Source organism: Chiloscyllium punctatum, chromosome 33 (assembly GCF_047496795.1).
Source record: "Chiloscyllium punctatum isolate Juve2018m chromosome 33, sChiPun1.3, whole genome shotgun sequence".
Taxonomy (NCBI): Eukaryota; Metazoa; Chordata; class Chondrichthyes; order Orectolobiformes; family Hemiscylliidae; genus Chiloscyllium; species Chiloscyllium punctatum.
This window is the reverse complement of record NC_092771.1, coordinates 28,516,111-28,534,783: the sequence shown is the minus strand read 5'-3', so window position 1 is coordinate 28,534,783 and position 18,673 is coordinate 28,516,111. Positions and strand designations below refer to the sequence as shown.

At 41.2% G+C, this 18,673-nt stretch overlaps 1 protein-coding gene across 1 annotated transcript in view; it reads left to right on the top strand.

The window, feature by feature from the left end:
* LOC140458518 (fibrillin-1-like) overlaps positions 1 to 18,673 on the top strand; it is a 574,711-nt gene that overhangs the window by 519,313 nt on the left and 36,725 nt on the right. The window contains exons 57-59 of the mRNA XM_072553247.1: positions 4,808 to 5,014; positions 8,516 to 8,641; positions 12,221 to 12,343. Of these exons, the coding sequence (XP_072409348.1) occupies positions 4,808 to 5,014; positions 8,516 to 8,641; positions 12,221 to 12,343 (456 nt within the window). The remainder of the gene's footprint in view (positions 1 to 4,807; positions 5,015 to 8,515; positions 8,642 to 12,220; positions 12,344 to 18,673) is intronic.

The window sequence follows — 18,673 nt, the reverse complement described above, 5'->3', positions numbered from 1 at the left end:
AGCTTGCATAAGACTGTTTTTTTAACTGGAGACCCAGTGAACCTGTTAAAATGTTTTACACCATGTTTATCTCATAAGTAGGTACAATAATTTAAGTCAAAACAATTATGTATTAAACTAACCCCACATTCACAATATGACTTAAATTCAAACATTTCTCAAATGCTCTTGACAGCTATTCAGTAAGAATAAAAAGTGTCAAACTGAAGTTGTTCAAAATCTATGGTAGATCTATCATACAGGTTAAACCATTTTATTTTATAACTAACTAATACTTGCAGCCCCTCTCCTGGTTATATAGGTCAGCCAAGGCTTTCCTAGTTGGCCCAAGTTAACAACCCTAATTAAGGATCTGGTCAACAAAATCCAGCTGGTTCCAATCATATACAAGAGTATATGAGTAGGAAGGTTTGAGAGGGATATTGGCCAAACGCTGGCAAATGGGACTAGATTAATCTAGGCTATCTGGTCAGTATGGATGAGTTGGATGGAAGGGTCTGTTTCCCTTTTGTACATTACTATGACTCTGTGATTCTTCGGCACAGTGGTAATATTCCCACATCATTCGACCTTGCTGCAAAAAAAACACCCAAGTCCATCTCACAATTAGCCAATAAAACATAGTCATTGAGTCCCTACAATGTGGAAGCAGGCAATTCAACCCATGAAGTCCACAGCAACCCCTCCGAAATGCACTCCATCCAGACCCACTCTCCTACTTTATCCCTGTACCTTGCATTTCTCATTGGCTAATCCACCCAGCCTGCAGTTCTCTGTATTGTATGGGCAATTTAGCATGGCCAGTCCACCTAACCTGCACATTTTTGGACTGGTAAGATTCAATTCAAAGTCCCAAAGTTAGAAGAACAGTCCCTCATTCTAAATTTTTTAAAAACTGCAGATTCCTTCCTGAAATGTGCGCAGTATTTACCATGACGTGTATGTTAGGGCCGAAATTTGCGATTGTTAGAGAAAAGCAATAAACAAGACAAAGAAAATATTTTTAAAAGTCAAAGTTATTAAGTTGAAAGGAATCTATTTGGGAAACTACGAGTTTGATCAATTTGATTGATGAGACTGTAAAACAGAGAATTATTTAAATGGAGAGGGACTGCAAAGTTCTGTTGTACAAAGGGATAGGAGTATCCTCTTACATTAATTGCAAACAGCATGCAGGCACCATAAGCATTTAGGAAGGCAGTTAGAATTGCACTTTATTGTAAGAGGGATGAAATATAAAAGAATGGAATTCTTGCTGAAGCTATTCAATAAATAATTTGCAATACATAGGTGAGATCACAGTTAGAGTACTTCATACACTTTTGACCTCACTATGCAAAGAACCAAATCTTAGGTGCATTCCTGAGATGAAAGAGTTGGCTTTTGAGAAAGGCTGAAACAGTTTGGACCTCTACCAATTGGGCCTTAGAAGAATGGGAGTAGCCTTAGTGATGCATGTAATGTTCTGAGAAACTTGACAGGATGAATGATGAGGGAATGTTTCTCCTTGTGGAGAAATCTAAAACTGGAAGAATAATTTAAAAGTAAGGAGTCTCTCATTTAAGACAGATCTAAAGATTTTATTTCTCTCAAAAGGACATCTTTGAATTTCTATACCCAAAAGAGCAGTGGAAACTTTTCATTCACAGAATTCAGTCATAGAATCTGTACTGTATGGAAACAGCCCAAATGGCCCAACAAGTCCACATCAACCCTCTAAAGAGTAACCCACCCAGACTTGTTCCCCTACCCTATTATTTTACCTTTCCCTGACTAATGCACCTAACCTACACATCCCTAAACTATATGGGCAATTTAGCATGGCCAATTCACCTAACCTGCACACCTTTGGACTGTGGGAGGAAACCCATGCAGACACAGGGATAATGTGCAAACTCCACGCAGACAATTGCCCAAGGGTGGAATCGAACCCGGGTCCCTGGCGCTGTGAGGCAGCAGTGCCAACCACTTAGCCACCATGCCACCCCTTGAAGATATTAGAGAATAAACAAAATTTTTGCTCTGTCATCCCACCATAGTTTTAGTACATAGAACAGTACAGGCCCTTCAGCCCTCAATGTTGTGCTGACCTTTAATCCTCGTCTAAGATCAAACAAACCTACGTACCCTTCATTTTACTATCATCCATCTGCCTATTCAAGAGTTGTTTAAATGTCCCTAATGTGTCTGACTCCAGTACCACTGCTGGCAATGCATTCCACGCACCCACCATTCTTTAACATCTCCCCTAAACCTTCCTCCAATCACCTTTAAATTATGCCTCCTCGTGATAGCCATTTCCATCCTGGGAAAAACTCTCTTATTATCCACTATATCTATGTCTCTCATCGTCTTGTACACCTCTATCAAGTCACCTCACATCCTTCTTTGCTCCAATGAGAAAAGCTCTTGCTCATAAGACATGCCCTCCAGTCCAAGCAGCTTTCTAGTAAATCTCCTGTGCACCCTCTGGAAAGCTTCCGCATCCTTCCTATAATGAGGTAACCAGAACTGAACACAATATTCCAAGTGTGCTCTAACCAGAGCTCTGTAGAGCTCAGCATAACCTTACGGCTGTTAAACTCAATCCTCCTGATAATGAAAGCCAACACACCATACGTCTTCTTAATAACCTTATCGACTTGGGTGGAGGCTTTGAGAGATCTGTGGAAGTAGACCCCACTATCCCTCTGTTCATCCACACTGCCCAAAATCCTGCCTTTAACCCTGTATTCAAACTCCACCTTCCAAAATAAATCACTTGACACTTTTCCAGGTTGAGCTCCATCTGCCACTTCTCAGCCCAGCCCTGCAGCCTGTCAATGTCCCGTTGTAACCTACAGCAGCCCTCTTCACTATCTAGAACTCCACCAATCTTCGTGTCATTGGCAAATTTACTAACCCACCTTTCCACTTCCTCATCCAAGTCATTTATAAAAATTATAAAGAACAGAGGTCCTAGAACAGATTCCTGTGGAACACCACTGGTCACCGAGCTCCAGGCTGAGTACTTTCCATCAACTACCACCCGCTGTCTTCTGTGGACCAGCCGATTTAGTATCCAAATAGCCAAATTTCCTTGTATTCCATGCATCCTTACTTTCTGAATGAGCCTACCATGGGGAACTTTATCAAACGCCTTGCTAAAATCCATGGACACCACATTCACTACCTTTATCGATGTATTTTGTCACATTCTCAAAGAATTCAATAAGGCTTGTGAGGTATGACCTACCTCACAAAGCCATGCTGACTAGCTCTAATCAAGTCACACTTTTCCAAATAAACATAAATCCTTGTCTGTCAGAATCCTTGTCTGTAATTCCCAAGGTTATCCCTAATCCCTTTCTTGAACAAGGGAATAACATTTGCCAATCTCCAATCATTTCATACTACTCCAGTGGACAGTGAGGACACAAAGGTCATTGCCAAAGGTGTAGCATTCTCTTCCCTCGCTTCTCATAGACACCTTGGGTATATCCCATCTGGCCCAGGAGACTTATCTATCCTCATGTTTTTCAAAATTTCCAGCACAGCCTCCTCCTTGACATCAACTTGTTTGAATGTATCAGCCTATTTCATGTTGTCCTCATAAACTCTGGCCATCCTTTTGTTCCTCACATTAGTGTAGAGTGCCTTGGGATTTTCCGTAATCTGACTCACCAAGACTTTTTCATACCCTCTTCTCGCTCTCCTAAATCCATTCTTCAGTTCCTCCCTGGCTGCTTTGTAATCCGATCCTTGCTTCCTCAACCTTAAATAAGTTTCCTTCTTCCTCTTGACTGGATATTCCACATCTCTCGTCATCCAAGGTTCCTTCACCCTGCCATCCCTTCCTTGCCTCAGTAGGACAAACCTACCCAGCATTCACAGCAAAAGCTCCCTAAATAACCTCCACATTTCTGTTGTGAGTTTTCCTGAGAATATCTGTTCCCAATTTGTGCTCCACAGTTCCTGCCTAATAACATTGTATTTCCCCCTCCCCCAGTTAAATATCTTCCCATACCATCTGCTCATATCCCTCTCCGTGGCTACTGTAATGGTCAGAAAGTTGCAAACACCATCACGGAAATGCTCTCCCACCAAGAGATCTGACACCTGGTCTGGTTCGTTGCCAAGCACCAAATTCAATATGGTCTCCCCTCTCGTTGGCCTAATCCTTCCTGGACACACCTGACAAAATCTGTTCCATCCAAACTATTTGCACTAAGGAGGTTCCAATCAATATCAGGGAAATTGGAGTCACCCATGACAACTTTGATGTTATTGTCGATAGATGATATCTTTCTTACAACTTTTGAAATAAATAACATTATGAAGCAATTTACGAACATAATAATTCCTTTTTTCATAAAATAATCTATGATATGTGAATGCATTTATAATAAAGTAGTGAATTATTTTATGTACAGTAATTTTTGGAGAAAGTAGTGGTAGCTGTATTTAACATGATTTGTTGTTAGTTATTCGTATATTTTTAAAATTATAAGCATACATATATGAGTTTCAAAGTGTTAGGTATAGTATATATGTTGGTACTCAATTTTAAAGGAATTAGTGCTTTGTAAATTCATAAACCATTGCATTTCAGTACTTGTTATTAACAGTTTTAAATGCAATATTGGCAACGAATTTCAAAACCTTGGAAAAATCAAAGCAGCTGGAGTGAATGTTGCCTGACTTATCACATAGCGTATACAAATTTAGTGATATGGATGAAAATAACTGTTACATTTAAACAATGCTTATGAAAGGAATGTGATATAACTTGATTTAGTCACATGTTGCAACACCTAATTTATTACAGACAACCGTAAAGGTTTTTGTTTCTCCGAAGTACTTCAGACTATGTGTCAGATGGCCTCCAGTAGTCGACGTCTTGTTACAAAATCAGAATGTTGCTGTGATGGTGGACGTGGCTGGGGTGCACAATGTGAAATCTGCCCTTTGCCAGGAACAGGACCCTATAAAAAGCTATGTCCACTTGGACCTGGTTACACCACAGATGGAAAAGGTAATTTGTCAAATGTGATCAGAGATACTCTATAATTTCTTTTTTATTGGTCTGTGTTTATATATTTCGATTCCATATGTTTACACTTCATATGATAATAACAGAATAATCCAAGTAATGATTTTCTTTATGAAAATAGTTCTAAAATTTGAAAGCACGCTATGTTTTCATTCTTATGAGTGTTTTCAGATATGTTGATGCGGGCTCTGTTGAAGCATGCATCCCTTCCTTTTCTTCCAACTCCGCCCCACCATCGCACTAGCCCACCTCAGCCAGTGACCCCCCCCCAATCCTGCCTTCACTCAGCAGTGGTCTAGGTCATTCACTACCTGGGACTCTTGTATTACCATAGCTAGCTACATTTAAAGAGCAAGAGACAAAAAAATCTGCAGATGCTGGAATCCAAGGTAGACAAACCGGAGGCTGGAAGAATACAGCAAACCAGGCAGTGTCAGGAGGTGGAGAAGTCAACATTTAGGGTGTAACCTTTCTTCAGAACTGGGGGTGGGTGTGAGGGGAGTGGCAGATAAAGGAGATGGGGAGGACAGGATGATGAAGTTGGGATAGGTGAAGACAGGTACAGGGTACAATCTGGTTGGGAGGAAGGGTCGATGAGAGGAATGGAAGGGAAGGGGAGGGGGAGGGGCTGGGAAGGGAGTCAGGTGAGGGGAAGGAAGGTTATTTGAAATTGGAGAATTCACTGTTGAGTCCTCCAGGCTGTAGGCTGCCCAGGTGGAAGATGAGGTGTTGTTCCTCCAATTTGCGTTTTGATTTGTTGTGACAACGAAAGAGGCCAAGGATGGTCATGTCTGAAAGGGGAATTAAAATGGGCAGTGATTGGGAGGTCCAGTCAGCCCCTGCATGCCCAGCTGAGATGCTCAGCGAAATGTTCCCTTAGTTAATGGTTGGTGCCCCTGATATAGAGAAGACATCGTCGGAGCACTGGATACAGTAAACTAGGTTGGAGGAGAGGCAGGTGAACCTCTGTCTCACCTGGGTGGACTGTTTGGGGCCCTGGATAGAGGTGAAGGAGGTGGTATGCCAGCAGGTTTTGCATTGTTTCCGGTTGCAGGGGAAGGTACCTGGGGGTTCGTGGTGGCGTGAACCAAGGATTGGCAAAGGGAACAGTCCTTACGGAAGGCAGAGAAGGGTGGGGAGGGGAAGATGTTCTTGATGAGCGGGGCTCTATTTGGAGTTGGCAGACATGTTTAAGGATGATGTGTTGGTTATGGAGACCGGAGGGGTAGGTGATGAGGACAAGGTCGTTTAGTGGGGGGTGGGGTTTAGAGCAGTGGAATAGGGGATGGAAGCAGTGTGGTGGAGGACTGTCTGGGTGACAGAGGGAGGAAAAGCACATTGTTCAAACTAGGCGGACATGTGGAATGCTTGGGAATGGAATGTCTCCTGGTCTGAGCAGATGTGGCAGAGGCAGAGGAATTGGGAGAATGGGATGGAGTTTTTGCAGGATACTGGGTGGGAGGGGGTGTAATCCAGACAGGTGTGAGAGTCTGTGGATTCATAGTAAATGTCCGTCTGGAGACTGTCGCCGGAGATGGAAATGGAGGAGCATGTCTGATCTGGACCAAGTGAGTTTGAGGGCGGGGTATAGAAGTTGTGGGTGAAGTCGATGAACTGCTCCAGTTCAGCCTGGTGTAGCGGCGGACGAGTTGTGACACAGTGCCCCAAATAAAGAGCTGCCAGCATCCAATTAACCAGACTGTCACCTCCCCTCCTTATCCCACCACCACCTTGGCTGAGGAATGACAAGCTGCTGGCTACTTAAACGATGTTCTGACATGTACTACAGTGGGCCTTCCCTGAAGGAAGTGATGGAGTTATCCCATTGACTGTCAAGTTATTTGAATTATGTTCTGTCTCTGCTATGAACTCAACATACTCACTGAAACTGGATATTAAAGAGCAGTTATTTTCTGATCTAGCTGCAAAGAGTTTCTTAAAGCTGAACTGCTCGAACTTATTACTTTACATTTAATGTTTTTTTGTTGGGTACATCAAATAGTCTCAGAAGTGCACTGCCTGCACTTGTCATTAGCCAAGTAAACTTCTCAACAAGACCAGGCGCAGCCAAAGGAAAACTGTTTTCACAAAGATTCAAAAGGTAGCTTGTTAAAGGTTTGCAATTTAGGCCTCTCCAGAAGCATTTGAGGATTTAAGGTAAATATTATGACTGTCATTGGATTTGCACTTGCTGATTTCTCTGAAGTTGTCATGTTATTTGTAATGGAATGTATAAAGTAAGCTGGTGATGGACATGTTATTTTCAGTAGAAAAGCAGGGCTATAGTAGTCAGCCATACTCCGAATTCTTTTTAAACTAACAGGCCGATGATCTTCAAATCATCAACTTTCGTAGTCAAAGAAAGCTATCAATGTTTACTCCAGAGATCAGATTTCTACTCCTCTATCCACTTGTTGCTTCAGGCTTCTCAGTGTCACTTGGTAACTCTTCGGGGCACTCTGTGCTGCTGCTTGCATTGTTTAATTTGAATGAAGGTAGTGTGCAATGAGATCCATAACCTCTACTTGCCCTCTAGTTCCAGAGGTATACCTGAAGACAAGGAAGAAGAAGGAATGTTGGAATGCTCTTTACAAGACAAAGCTTCAAACATGTTTCAGTAGCAATGTACACTGTGGCCACTTGTAATTGGTGTTTCCTTTTGTCACAATAAGTCATTGAGCAGCAAGTATAGATCTTAACAAAATAAATATCCTATTACCTGATGGGGTAAGGAGTCTAACCTTTCATTGCATTAATTTGCTAACCTGTACATAGATGATGATTTGTAATAGGCAAGTACCACAGTCCTCATTCCTGATGAAGGGCTCATACCCAAAATGTTGATTATCCTGCTCCTCTGATGCTGCCTAACCTGCTTTGCTTTTCCTGCACCACACTCTCGACTGATCTCCAGCCTCTGCAGTCCTTACTTTGTTCAAGAATCACACGTGACCATGTACAGCAGGAGAGAATTTAACCATTTCCATCCAACATTGAATTGCATTGCTATCACTGAATCCCCAACTTCAACATCCTACACATTACCATTGGCCAGAAACAGGAATGAGAAATTTTCACCAATTGGTGAATTTCTGACTTTTTGAATATAGACTGTTGCCATTTGAAATGTTTTCTCGACATTTGCTTCTTCCTATGAGGAGAAATGGTATGAATGTTTTCGGTCAATGATATATATTAGAAAAGTGTTATAAGAAACTGTATTTGGCCACAGCATCCATGCAAAGAGAGTTCCAGTTTCAGATTGGCAACCTTCACATTTAGAAAGCTTGTCAGTGCCGTAGCCTGGGCGCAGGAGAAATCACCAATTCAAAAAGCTAAGATGAACCAAATTATGTTACAGATATCCTACCACATGAGCAACCAGTACCTTCAGGAGAAAAGAATAGCAAATTATTTTGTGTTCTTTTAGGCCGATTCTATTATACTTGGACGATCTTTTATTAATTATTTATTTTGTTTCAGATATTGATGAATGTCAAGTTCTTGCAAACCTGTGTCTGAACGGACAATGTATTAATACTGTGGGATCATATCGATGTCTGTGCAAGACTGGTTACACCACCGATCTGTCTGGCGTATCTTGTGTAGGCAAGTATTTAAAAAATAGCTTTTAGATACAAGGATATAGATCATAAAAACTGTGCTGATACATTTAAGAAAATAATGGATGCAAATAGTCAGCAATTTACTGCATGTAGCAAACGATAGCCATTCATCTTTGAACACCACATTAAAACCAAAATTAGCTAACTGTAAGAAACCAAACGTTCTTGACAGTGCAACTAATCTGTTAATGCTAACAGATCCCCCTATATTTCAGTATTCGTAAACATTGATTAGGGTGGCTTTAATGTTATAAATGTCCTAAAACACTTCACAAAAGATAAATCTGTGGCAGAATTATTTTGAGAAAATTTAGACCTTGACAGAAAGAACGTTGGAAGCAGGAAAGAACTCAAGCAAGGAATTAGAAGAGCAAGAAGAGGCCATGAAATGACCTTGGCAAGTAGGGTTAAAGAGAATCCCAAGGCATTCCATACATTATTAAAAGCAAAGGGATAACTAGGGAGAAGGTAGGGTCACTCCAGGATAAAGAAGGAAACGTGTTTGGAGGCAGAGGATGTGAGAGAGATCCTAAATGTGTCGGTATTCACCCAGGAGAAGGATATGGAGGATAGTAAGATTTGTGTGGATCCTGCTACTATGCTAGGGCATTTTGAGGTCAAGAAAGAAGTGGTGTTGGGTCTCTTGAAGAGTATTAAGGTGGATAAGTCACCAGGGCCTGATGGTATCCAAGCCAGAGGAGATTGCTGGGGCCTTTACCAAGATCTTTGTATCCTCACTAGCCACTGGAGAGATCCCAGAGGACTGGTCCTCTGTTCAACAAGGGAAGCAGGGATAATCCAGGAAACTATAAACTGATGAATCTCACAGCGATAGTTGGGAAGAAGCTAATGGAGAGCATTCTTAGGGATAGGATTTATGCACATTTGTAAAAGCATGGCCCAATTAGGGACAGTCAGCATGGCTTTGTGCAAGGCAGATCATGCCTTGATCGAATTTTTCAAGGAGGTGACAAAGGTGATTGATGAGTAATGGAAGATGTCTACATGGATTTTAGTAAGGCTTTCAACATGTCCTTCATGGTATGCTCATCCAGAAGATTAAGATACAAGGGATCCACAGTGACTTGGCTGCTTGGATTTAGAATTGGCTTGCATATAGAAGCAGAGGGTAGTGGTGGAAGGGTGTTTTTCTGGCTGGAGGTCCGTGACTAGTGGTGTTCCACAGAGATCCGTACTGGGACCTTTGCTGTTTGTGACATTTTACAAATAACTTAGATGAAAATGTAGATGGGTGAGTTAGTAAGTTTGCAGACAATACAAAAATCGGTGGAGTTCAGTATATTGTAGAAGGTTATCAAATGTAGCAAAATATAGATCAGTTGCAGATATGGGCGGAGAAGTGGCAGATGGAGTTTAATTTAGGTAAGTGTGAATGTTGCACTCTGGGAGATCAAATGTAAAGGAAAAGTGTACAATTAATGTCAAGATTCTAAATAGCATTGATATACAGAGGCGTCTTGGGGTTCAAGCCCATAGCTCCCTGAAAGTGGCCACTCAAGTAGATTGGGTGGTACAGAAGTCCGATAATATGCTTGCCTTTATTGGTCAGAGAATTGAGTACAAGAATCATGATGTCATGTTGCAGATTTATAAGACTTTGCTTAGGCCACACTTAGAGTATTGCATTCAATTCTGGTTGCACACAATAGGAAGGATATGGAGGCTTTGGAGAGGGCGCAGAAAAGACTTACCAGGATGCTGCCTGGATTAGAGATACAAGCTGTAAAGAGAGGTCAGAAAAGCTTGGGTTATTTTCTCTGGAGCAGCGGATGCTGAGGTGAGAATTGATAAAAGTCTATAAAATTATGCAACGCATGGATAGGGTTGACAGAACCTTTTATCCAGTGTTGAACTGTCTAATACTAGGGGGCATGCATTTAAGGTGAGAGGGAAAAAGCTCAAAGGAGATGTGAGGGGCAAGTTTATTTTTTACACAGTCTGGAACGCACTGCCAGGGGTGGTGGTGGATGTAGATATGATAAGGGCATTAAAGGGACTTTCAGATAAGTACATGAATATGCAAGGAATGGAGAGATATGGACAAGGACAGGCAGAAGTGATTAGTTTAACTTGGCGTCATGTTCGGAACCACATTGTGGGCCCATTCCTGTGGTGTAAAGTTCTATGTTCTGTTCTAATTTTGGAACATTAAAGGAGAGAATTCCCAGAGTATACTACCGAAGGCAAGGACATTAACAGGATGGTTTTGGGAAGGTTTGAACTGCGAGCTACTCAATTATTACCAGAGAAAAATGAAACCATGCTCGAAAAATTGTCTTTCTATTTCAATTTTCAGGAAAACCTTGTGAATAGGTACTCAGCCTCCACCACACAACAAACAAGAAGCTAGTTAAATAGCAAGTTGTGGTCCTTGTCTATTGAAGGGCCTATTCACAGTTTTTATGTTCAAGTGGGTGAAGTAACTATTCGGCAAGGTTGTATCAAATGTACTAAGCATTAAATGCTTAACATAAGAGCACATAAGATATAAATCAGGAACAGAAGTAGGCTATTCAGTCATTCAATCTTACTCCACCATACAGTAATATCATGGCTGATCAATTTATGTTTTGAATTGGACAGGCTGGGGTTGTTTTCCATAGAGCAGAGGAGATTGTGATTGAGAGGTATAAAAGCATGAGTGGCACAGAAAGGGCAGACAGGAAGAAATTTTCCCTTTGATGGAGGGATCAATGACCAGGAGGCAGGACATTTTAAGGTATGGAGCAGAAGGTTTAAGAAGTATTTTGATATGTAGTTGGGAAGTGAAGGCATGCAAAGCTTTGGGCCAAGTGCTGGAAAATGGAATTAGAATAATTAGATGGTTGCTTTTTTTGATCACTGCGAATGTATTGGGCTGAAGGGCATTTCTCTATGCTGTATATCTCTATGACTCTAAAGGACCAATACTCACTTCACTTATTCTTGTTGTAGAAATGACTACAAGCCTTATATGAAATTTGCGTTTCGAGCCACCCTTTCTCTCATTCTATAATTTCTTTCTCCTAATTGCTTTTTGTCGTTCTTTACTGTTCTTCATTTTCCATCCAATCATCCTGCCACAGAGAGATAGACTACAGTAAATTAGGTATGTGTTCCTTAAGATTGTTGATGTTTAAAAAGAAAAGTCAGGTTGTTTAAAAGTAACTATTAACATTTGATAAATGTCCTAATCTTAAAGAGCATGCCATTAGGCAAAGTATATGTAATTGTTGTATCAATTCTAGTGGCACTGTGGTAGTGTTCCTACCTCTAAACCAAAACGCCTGGATTCAAGTCCCACTTGCTCCAGAGGTGTGTCATAATAAGTTTGAATGGGTTGATTCAAAAACATCTATGTATTTGTTGTAGGTGTACATTTAGGTGTTTTTAACATCTGTCTATTCACACTTCCTTACAACTTATATTTAATATGAATTTCTTAATATTTATGTTAGTTTAGTTATGAAGCATTTCAAAAATATGTTTCCATGTTATAATAACAATATAGTGCATATGATACATGCCAGTATATATAATTTGTAATTTCCTTAATTTGTAGATCTTGATGAATGTGTCCAGGCACCAAAACCTTGTAATTTCATCTGCAAGAATACAGAAGGAAGTTACCAATGTGCATGTCCTAGAGGATATTTATTGCAGGAGAATGGAAAAAGTTGCAAAGGTAATATAATATTGAATTATATCTTAACTGATCCAAAGAGTTGTTTTTCCTCAGTAATGATGTTCAATCAACCCAGCCAAGTTGTTCAGTCATTTTATCAGCTGAAAACAATAGCTATCATTGTTTCATTTCATTTAAACCATGCAGTTTAATCTGAGAGGCAAGCCTAGTTACAAATAGAAAGAATGGTTAAACTTAAAATGTAAATAACAACAATAATGACTGGACATATTGGAGAATCAAAGAATTATATTTTCATTGCCAGACCTTTATAGTTGCTGAGGTTAGCCATACGGCTGCAGAGATGCATAGAACAGTACAGCAAAGAAATAGGCCCTTCGACCCACTACGTTTGTGCCAACCGTTCTAAACTAATCCCATCTGCCTGAACATTGTTCATTTCCCTCTATTCATATATCTGTCTGAATGCTTCTTAAATGTTGCTATTGTATCTGCTTCTACCATCTTCCCTGGCAGGGGAGAAGGGCACTTATTCCTTGGCACCTCTCATCAGCTTTTTGAAAGTCAGGTTGGACAAGGTTCAGCTTGTACTAAAACATCCAGTTTCTCAATTAAAATAGCAAATAGGAGTGAAAAATTAAGGCAATTTCAGGTGAAGGCCAACAGGAAAGGTTATGGGAAAATATTGGGACACTATCAAGAAATCACGAATAATATCAAATGATGTTTCAACTGTTAATTTATGAAGGGTATTATTAGACACCTTTTAGTATGATGACATGTAAAAGTGTTGTTCTGTAATTATTTAGAACCTGTAACTAAACAATTCTACAATACAGCTAAAAAAAAGAGTAGTTAGTTCTGTCCACTGAATAAAACAATCCCAAATCCAAATATGTCCAAAACTATAAAAAGAAAACTCAAGACACCCTTTCAAAGGCAATTTTTAACTTATCTTTCACACTTGACTCTCCTCAACCCTCTTGATTGAGCTCAAATGCATTTCTGATTGAGCCCACTATGTCTGTCGTGACCGATGACTTCATAGGACTGAGGACATTAGTGGGAGCAGGAGTAGGTAATTACTAGACAATTCTGCTGTGTCATTCATTAAGATCAGGATCTTATACCTCAACTCCCATGTCCTTTCTTTGTCTTGAATATACTTCAACGACTGAGCATCTACAACCTCTAAGGTAGAGAATTGCAAAGGTTCACAGTTTCTTGTGTAAAGAAATTTCTCCCTGTCCTAAATGGCTGATACTTTATTTGGAGACAGTGATCCCTAGTTCTCAACATCTCAACAATGAAAAAAAATTACATCAAATCCTTTGTACAGTTTTTGATAAAACTTATCAGGATAATCTACATTCAGTATTGGAGTGGGCCCCCAAATGTTTAAATTGGTTAAGATTATTTTTGATAGAGGGAAACAGACTGTTTTTATGTTTAATCTGCTTAAATATATTGAAGAGAAACTTATTTTAAATCTTAAAAATAAATTCTTGCAAGTTCCGCCAGCAGTCTAGAACCCATGATGTACCCCACATTTTTTACCCATTTATTGCTAATTTCAGGAATTATGTAGCTGAACAGGTACCAAATTGGCTAAAAAGTGGAGAACAGACTAGCAAACTGACCTTCCATCTTAGTGAGGCCTACCCCAGCTTTCTGACAATCCCTCTTATCTAGCTCTGGATCATGACCTCACCACCGAGCATCAAGCCATTTTTTTCCAGCGCAGTCAGTAACCTCATCTCCTTCAGTTATCTTTCTTCCATGGCTTCCCACCTCTTTGTTCCCAAACTAAGTACAGCTGGCTTCTACCTCCTTCCTAAGATCCAGTAAAACGTCTGCTCCTTCCCTATTGAACTGATTTCTTCTTACTTGATTCTAATTATTTTTATCCCAGTCTCCAGCCTCTTTTACCTATGTCTGTCACTGATGCTATCCATTACTTTAAAACTTTTCATTTTCATGGCCCTAACAGTCTCCTTTTTACATTGTGCACCTCCAACCCCCACCATGGTGGTCTGATGGCTCTCCACTTCCTTGAATAAAGGTCCAATCAATTCCCAACAGCCCCTGGCTGAATTTGTTCTCTTATTGAACAAATATTCATTTAAATATTTTCTCCAAATACAATGTCTATATCCATATCAGTCCTGGCTATTCCTGCCTATTTGTTGGGTCTGTTAAACTTTTCTTGTTCCAGCCTTACTCAGGCCCCCTCCTTCAATTATTTTTCTTAGTAGTGTAATGACTGTATCTGTGCTGTGTCACATTCCTGTTCCAATTTGTAAATTGTCTTCAACTTTGCTTCCAATTTCCATCTTTCAGTTTTATATTGTTCCATCTCTAACTCTTCCATTCCCTTCTTCAACTTTTTTTTCACTATGAGAACACAGAACATAGAGCCCTTCAGCCCTCGATGTTGTGCCAGCTTTTTATCCAACTCTGAGATCAGACTAACCGACATACCCTTCATTGTACTAACTTCCATGTGCCTATCCAAGAGTTGCTTAAATGTCCCTAATGTATCTGACTGTACTACCACCGCTGGCAGTGCATTCCACACACCCACCACTCTCTGAGTAAAGAACCTACCTCTGACATCTCCCCTAAGGTTTCCTTACATTTATGCCCCTCATGATAGATTTTTTCGTCATGGGAAAAAGTCTCAGGCTGTCCACTCTATCTATGCCTCTCAACATCTTTTACACTGTTATGACGTCACCTGTCATCCTCTTCAGTCCAGTGAGAAAAGCCCTAGCTTCCTCAACCTTTCTTCATAAGATATGCCCTGCAGTACAGGCAGCATCCTGGTAAATCTCCTCTGCACCATCTCTAAAGCTTCCACATCTTTCCTATTATGAGGCGACCAGAACTGAACACAATATTCCAAGTGTGGTCTAACCAGGACAGTATAGAGCTGCAACATAACCTCGTGGCTCTTAAACTCAATTCCTCAGCTAATGAAGTCAACACCCCATATGCCTTCTTAATAACCCTATCAGCCTGGGTGGCAACTTTGAGGGATCTGTGGACATGGACCTCAAGATCCCTCCATTCCTCCACACTGCCAAGAATCCCGCCTTTAATCCTGTATTCTGCATTCAAATTTGACTGTCCAAAATGAATCACTTCTCTCTTTTCCAGGTTGAACTCCATCTCCCACTTATCAGCCAAGTTCAGCATCCTGTCAATGTCCCGTTGTAACCTATAACAGCCCTCCATACTATCCACCACTCCACAACCTTCACATCATCAGCAAACTTACTAACCCACCCTTCCACTTCCTCATCCAAGTCATTTATAAAAATCACAAAGAGCAGAGGTCCCAGAACCAATCCCTGCAGAACACTACTGGTCACTGAGCTCCAGGCTGGATACTTTCCATCTACCATCACCATCTTCTCGTTGGTGATTGACAATAAAGTCCCACTAAATCCTAAAACTACCTCGACTACACTACCTCACACCATACATGCTGTAAGTACTCCATTCCATCCCCCCAGTTCCTCCTTCATCCCAACAGTTTTGATGAGGTAACCTGCTACAGCAGTGCTTCTGAAATGTCTTTTATCTGAACTGAAGCTTTTTGCCCCCACCCTACCATCCCCAAACAACAGCACAATGATTGAGTGCTCACTGTGTCTGCTATCTTTCCTCAACTTCTGCTTTCAACTTTCTTCTTTCTTCCCAGACCATGATAGGACTCCCCATTAACCTTCATATATGATGAATCTTTTACTACCATTCCTGCCATCTCCACCAAACACATCTTACCCTTAACCTTAAATCACCCAAAACATTTGAGAGAGACTTTTCTATGATACATAGTCTATTCTTCAGTTGTGACTAAGACTTTGTCTTTTCCTCATGCAACATTCTTTGCAAGTACAGGAAATGTGACCTTTTACCTTCATAATTTTAGACCATAATCTTCACATCTATTTTGTTTTCTTCACTTGTTTTGATCTTCCTGTTACATTTTCTTTTTGACAGCGATACATCCTCTCCAGGAACTGTTTGTTTTGTGTTTATGCCCCTCTATCCATGTCCTTTCTCCCTCAAATACAAACGGCAGAAATCCTGCAAGGCTTTCAGCAACACGGGCTATTGGAAGACGCGGGGTAAAATAAGGGAAGATATTGAGATCATTTTGCCACATCTTGTAAGCTTTCCTCGTGTGATATGGTGAGATTCTCATCTAGGCAGTGGCAAGTTCCCAATTGATGCCCATTTTTGCTTGTTAGACATCGTGTTAGCAGCCTAACTTGCAATGGGTTGTGATCTTACAAAACTTGCCACATAAGCTCAGTATTTGAAACACTCAACATGGAAATCAAAATGTGTTCTTAACATGTTCAACCCGCTGTCTTCTCCGGAAACCTCAATGTTGCCCATGGCCAAATTGCAAAACAGCACGATTCACCAGCACCAGCTGCATGTACCCTTGCACCGGAGATGCTCTGCTTTCAGGGAGTCATCAGCACAATCCTGGCATCTTCCAAGCACTGGCATGGTGCCCTTCAGGAGTAGACATGTCTAGCAGGGCACACCGGTGACCAGCACTATACGACTCTATTTGGTACATGTGCATGCAGGGACAGGACCCATGGCGTGGACCACATTGTCTACCAGGGATACTTCCTAGCTCTCTTAGTATGCATTTGCCTGGTATCCAGTGACATGCCCATAACATCCATGCCTTGCCTTGCCCAACCTTGACATCATTGGAATTTGGCACAATCATATAATCAAGCAGGTGGCCATGCTGTACAGAAATCCTCAAACACCATGCACCTCATCGTAGGTCACTCTAGCACCTGTATCATATAGCCTCAGTCATACACATGACACCTACAACAATCAGTGAAATATGTCTAAAGATATTTGCACAACATTATGTATAATATATTGCAAAAACATTGTTAGTCATCGCCCCACACACCATGAGTACAGTTTTTTTCTTCCTATGCCTCCTGCTGCACAGAGGGAGCCTGTCCCATGGTGGAACCTGTAGACCCTGGAGGTTTGGTTGGGTAGCCACAGGAGCATAAAGGTCTGGATAGGTCAGATACGCCAAGAGTTTCCTTTCCACAGGAGAGTTGACCACAAGACCATAAGACATAGGAGCAGAAATTAGCCCATTCAGCCCATTGAGTCTGCTCCACCATTCAATCATGGCTGATAAGTTTCTCAACCCCATTCTCCCACTTTCTCTCCGTAACCCTTGGTACTCAAAACCTATCTACCTCAGTCTTAAATATACTCCACAGCCCTCCGTGGCAGTGAATTTCATAGATTCCCCACTCTCTGGTTGAAGAAGTTTCTCCTTGTCTCCATTCTAAAGGGTCTCCCCTTTACTGTAAGGCTGTGCCCTCGTGTCCTAGTCTCTCCTACCAATGGAAACATCTTTCCAACGTCTACTCTGTCCAGACCATTCAGTATTCTGTATGTTTCAATTAGATCCCCCCCATCCCTCTCAGCTCCTTTGAGTATAGACCCAGAGTCCTCAAACATTCCTCGAATGTTAAGCTTTTCATTCCTGAGACCATTCTCAACAACCTCTTCTGAACATACATTCTTCCTCAGATATGGGGCCCAAATCTGCCCAGAGTACTCTAAATATGGTCTGACCAGAGCCTTATAGAGCCTCAAAAGTACATCCCTGCTTTTATATTCCAGTCCTCTCAAAATAAGTGCCATCATTGCATTTGCCTTCCTAACTACTGACTCAACCTGCAGTAAAACTCCCAAGTCTCTTTGCACTTCAGACTTCTGAATTTTCTCCCCATTTAGTAAATGCCTCTATCCTTCCTACCAAAGTGCATGACCTCACAATTTCCCATGTTGTACTCCATCTGCCACTTCTTTGCCCACTCTCCTAAGCCGTTCAAATCCTTCTGCAGCCTCCCCCCTCCTCAATACTACCTGTTCCTCTCCCTATCTTAGTATCATCTGGAAACTTAGCCAGAATGCCCTCAGTTCCTTCACCCAGATCATTAATGTATAAAGTGAAAAGTTGTGGTCCCAACGCTGACCCTTGCAGAACATGACATATCACCGGCTGCCATCCTGAGAAGGACCCTTTCATCCCAATCTCTGCTTTCTGCCAGACAGCCAAGCTTCTAATCATGCTAGCATCTTACCTGTAACACCATGGGCCCTTATCTTACTCAGTAAACTCCTGTGTGGCACCTTGTCAAAGGCCTTCTGGAAGTCCAGGTAGATAACATCCATTGGCTCTCCTTGGTCTAACCTGCTCGATATTTCCTCAAAGAGTTCTAGCAGCTTTGTCAGGCATGACCTCCCCTTGATGAGTCCATGCTGACTTTGCCCTATTTTACCTTACAGTTCCAA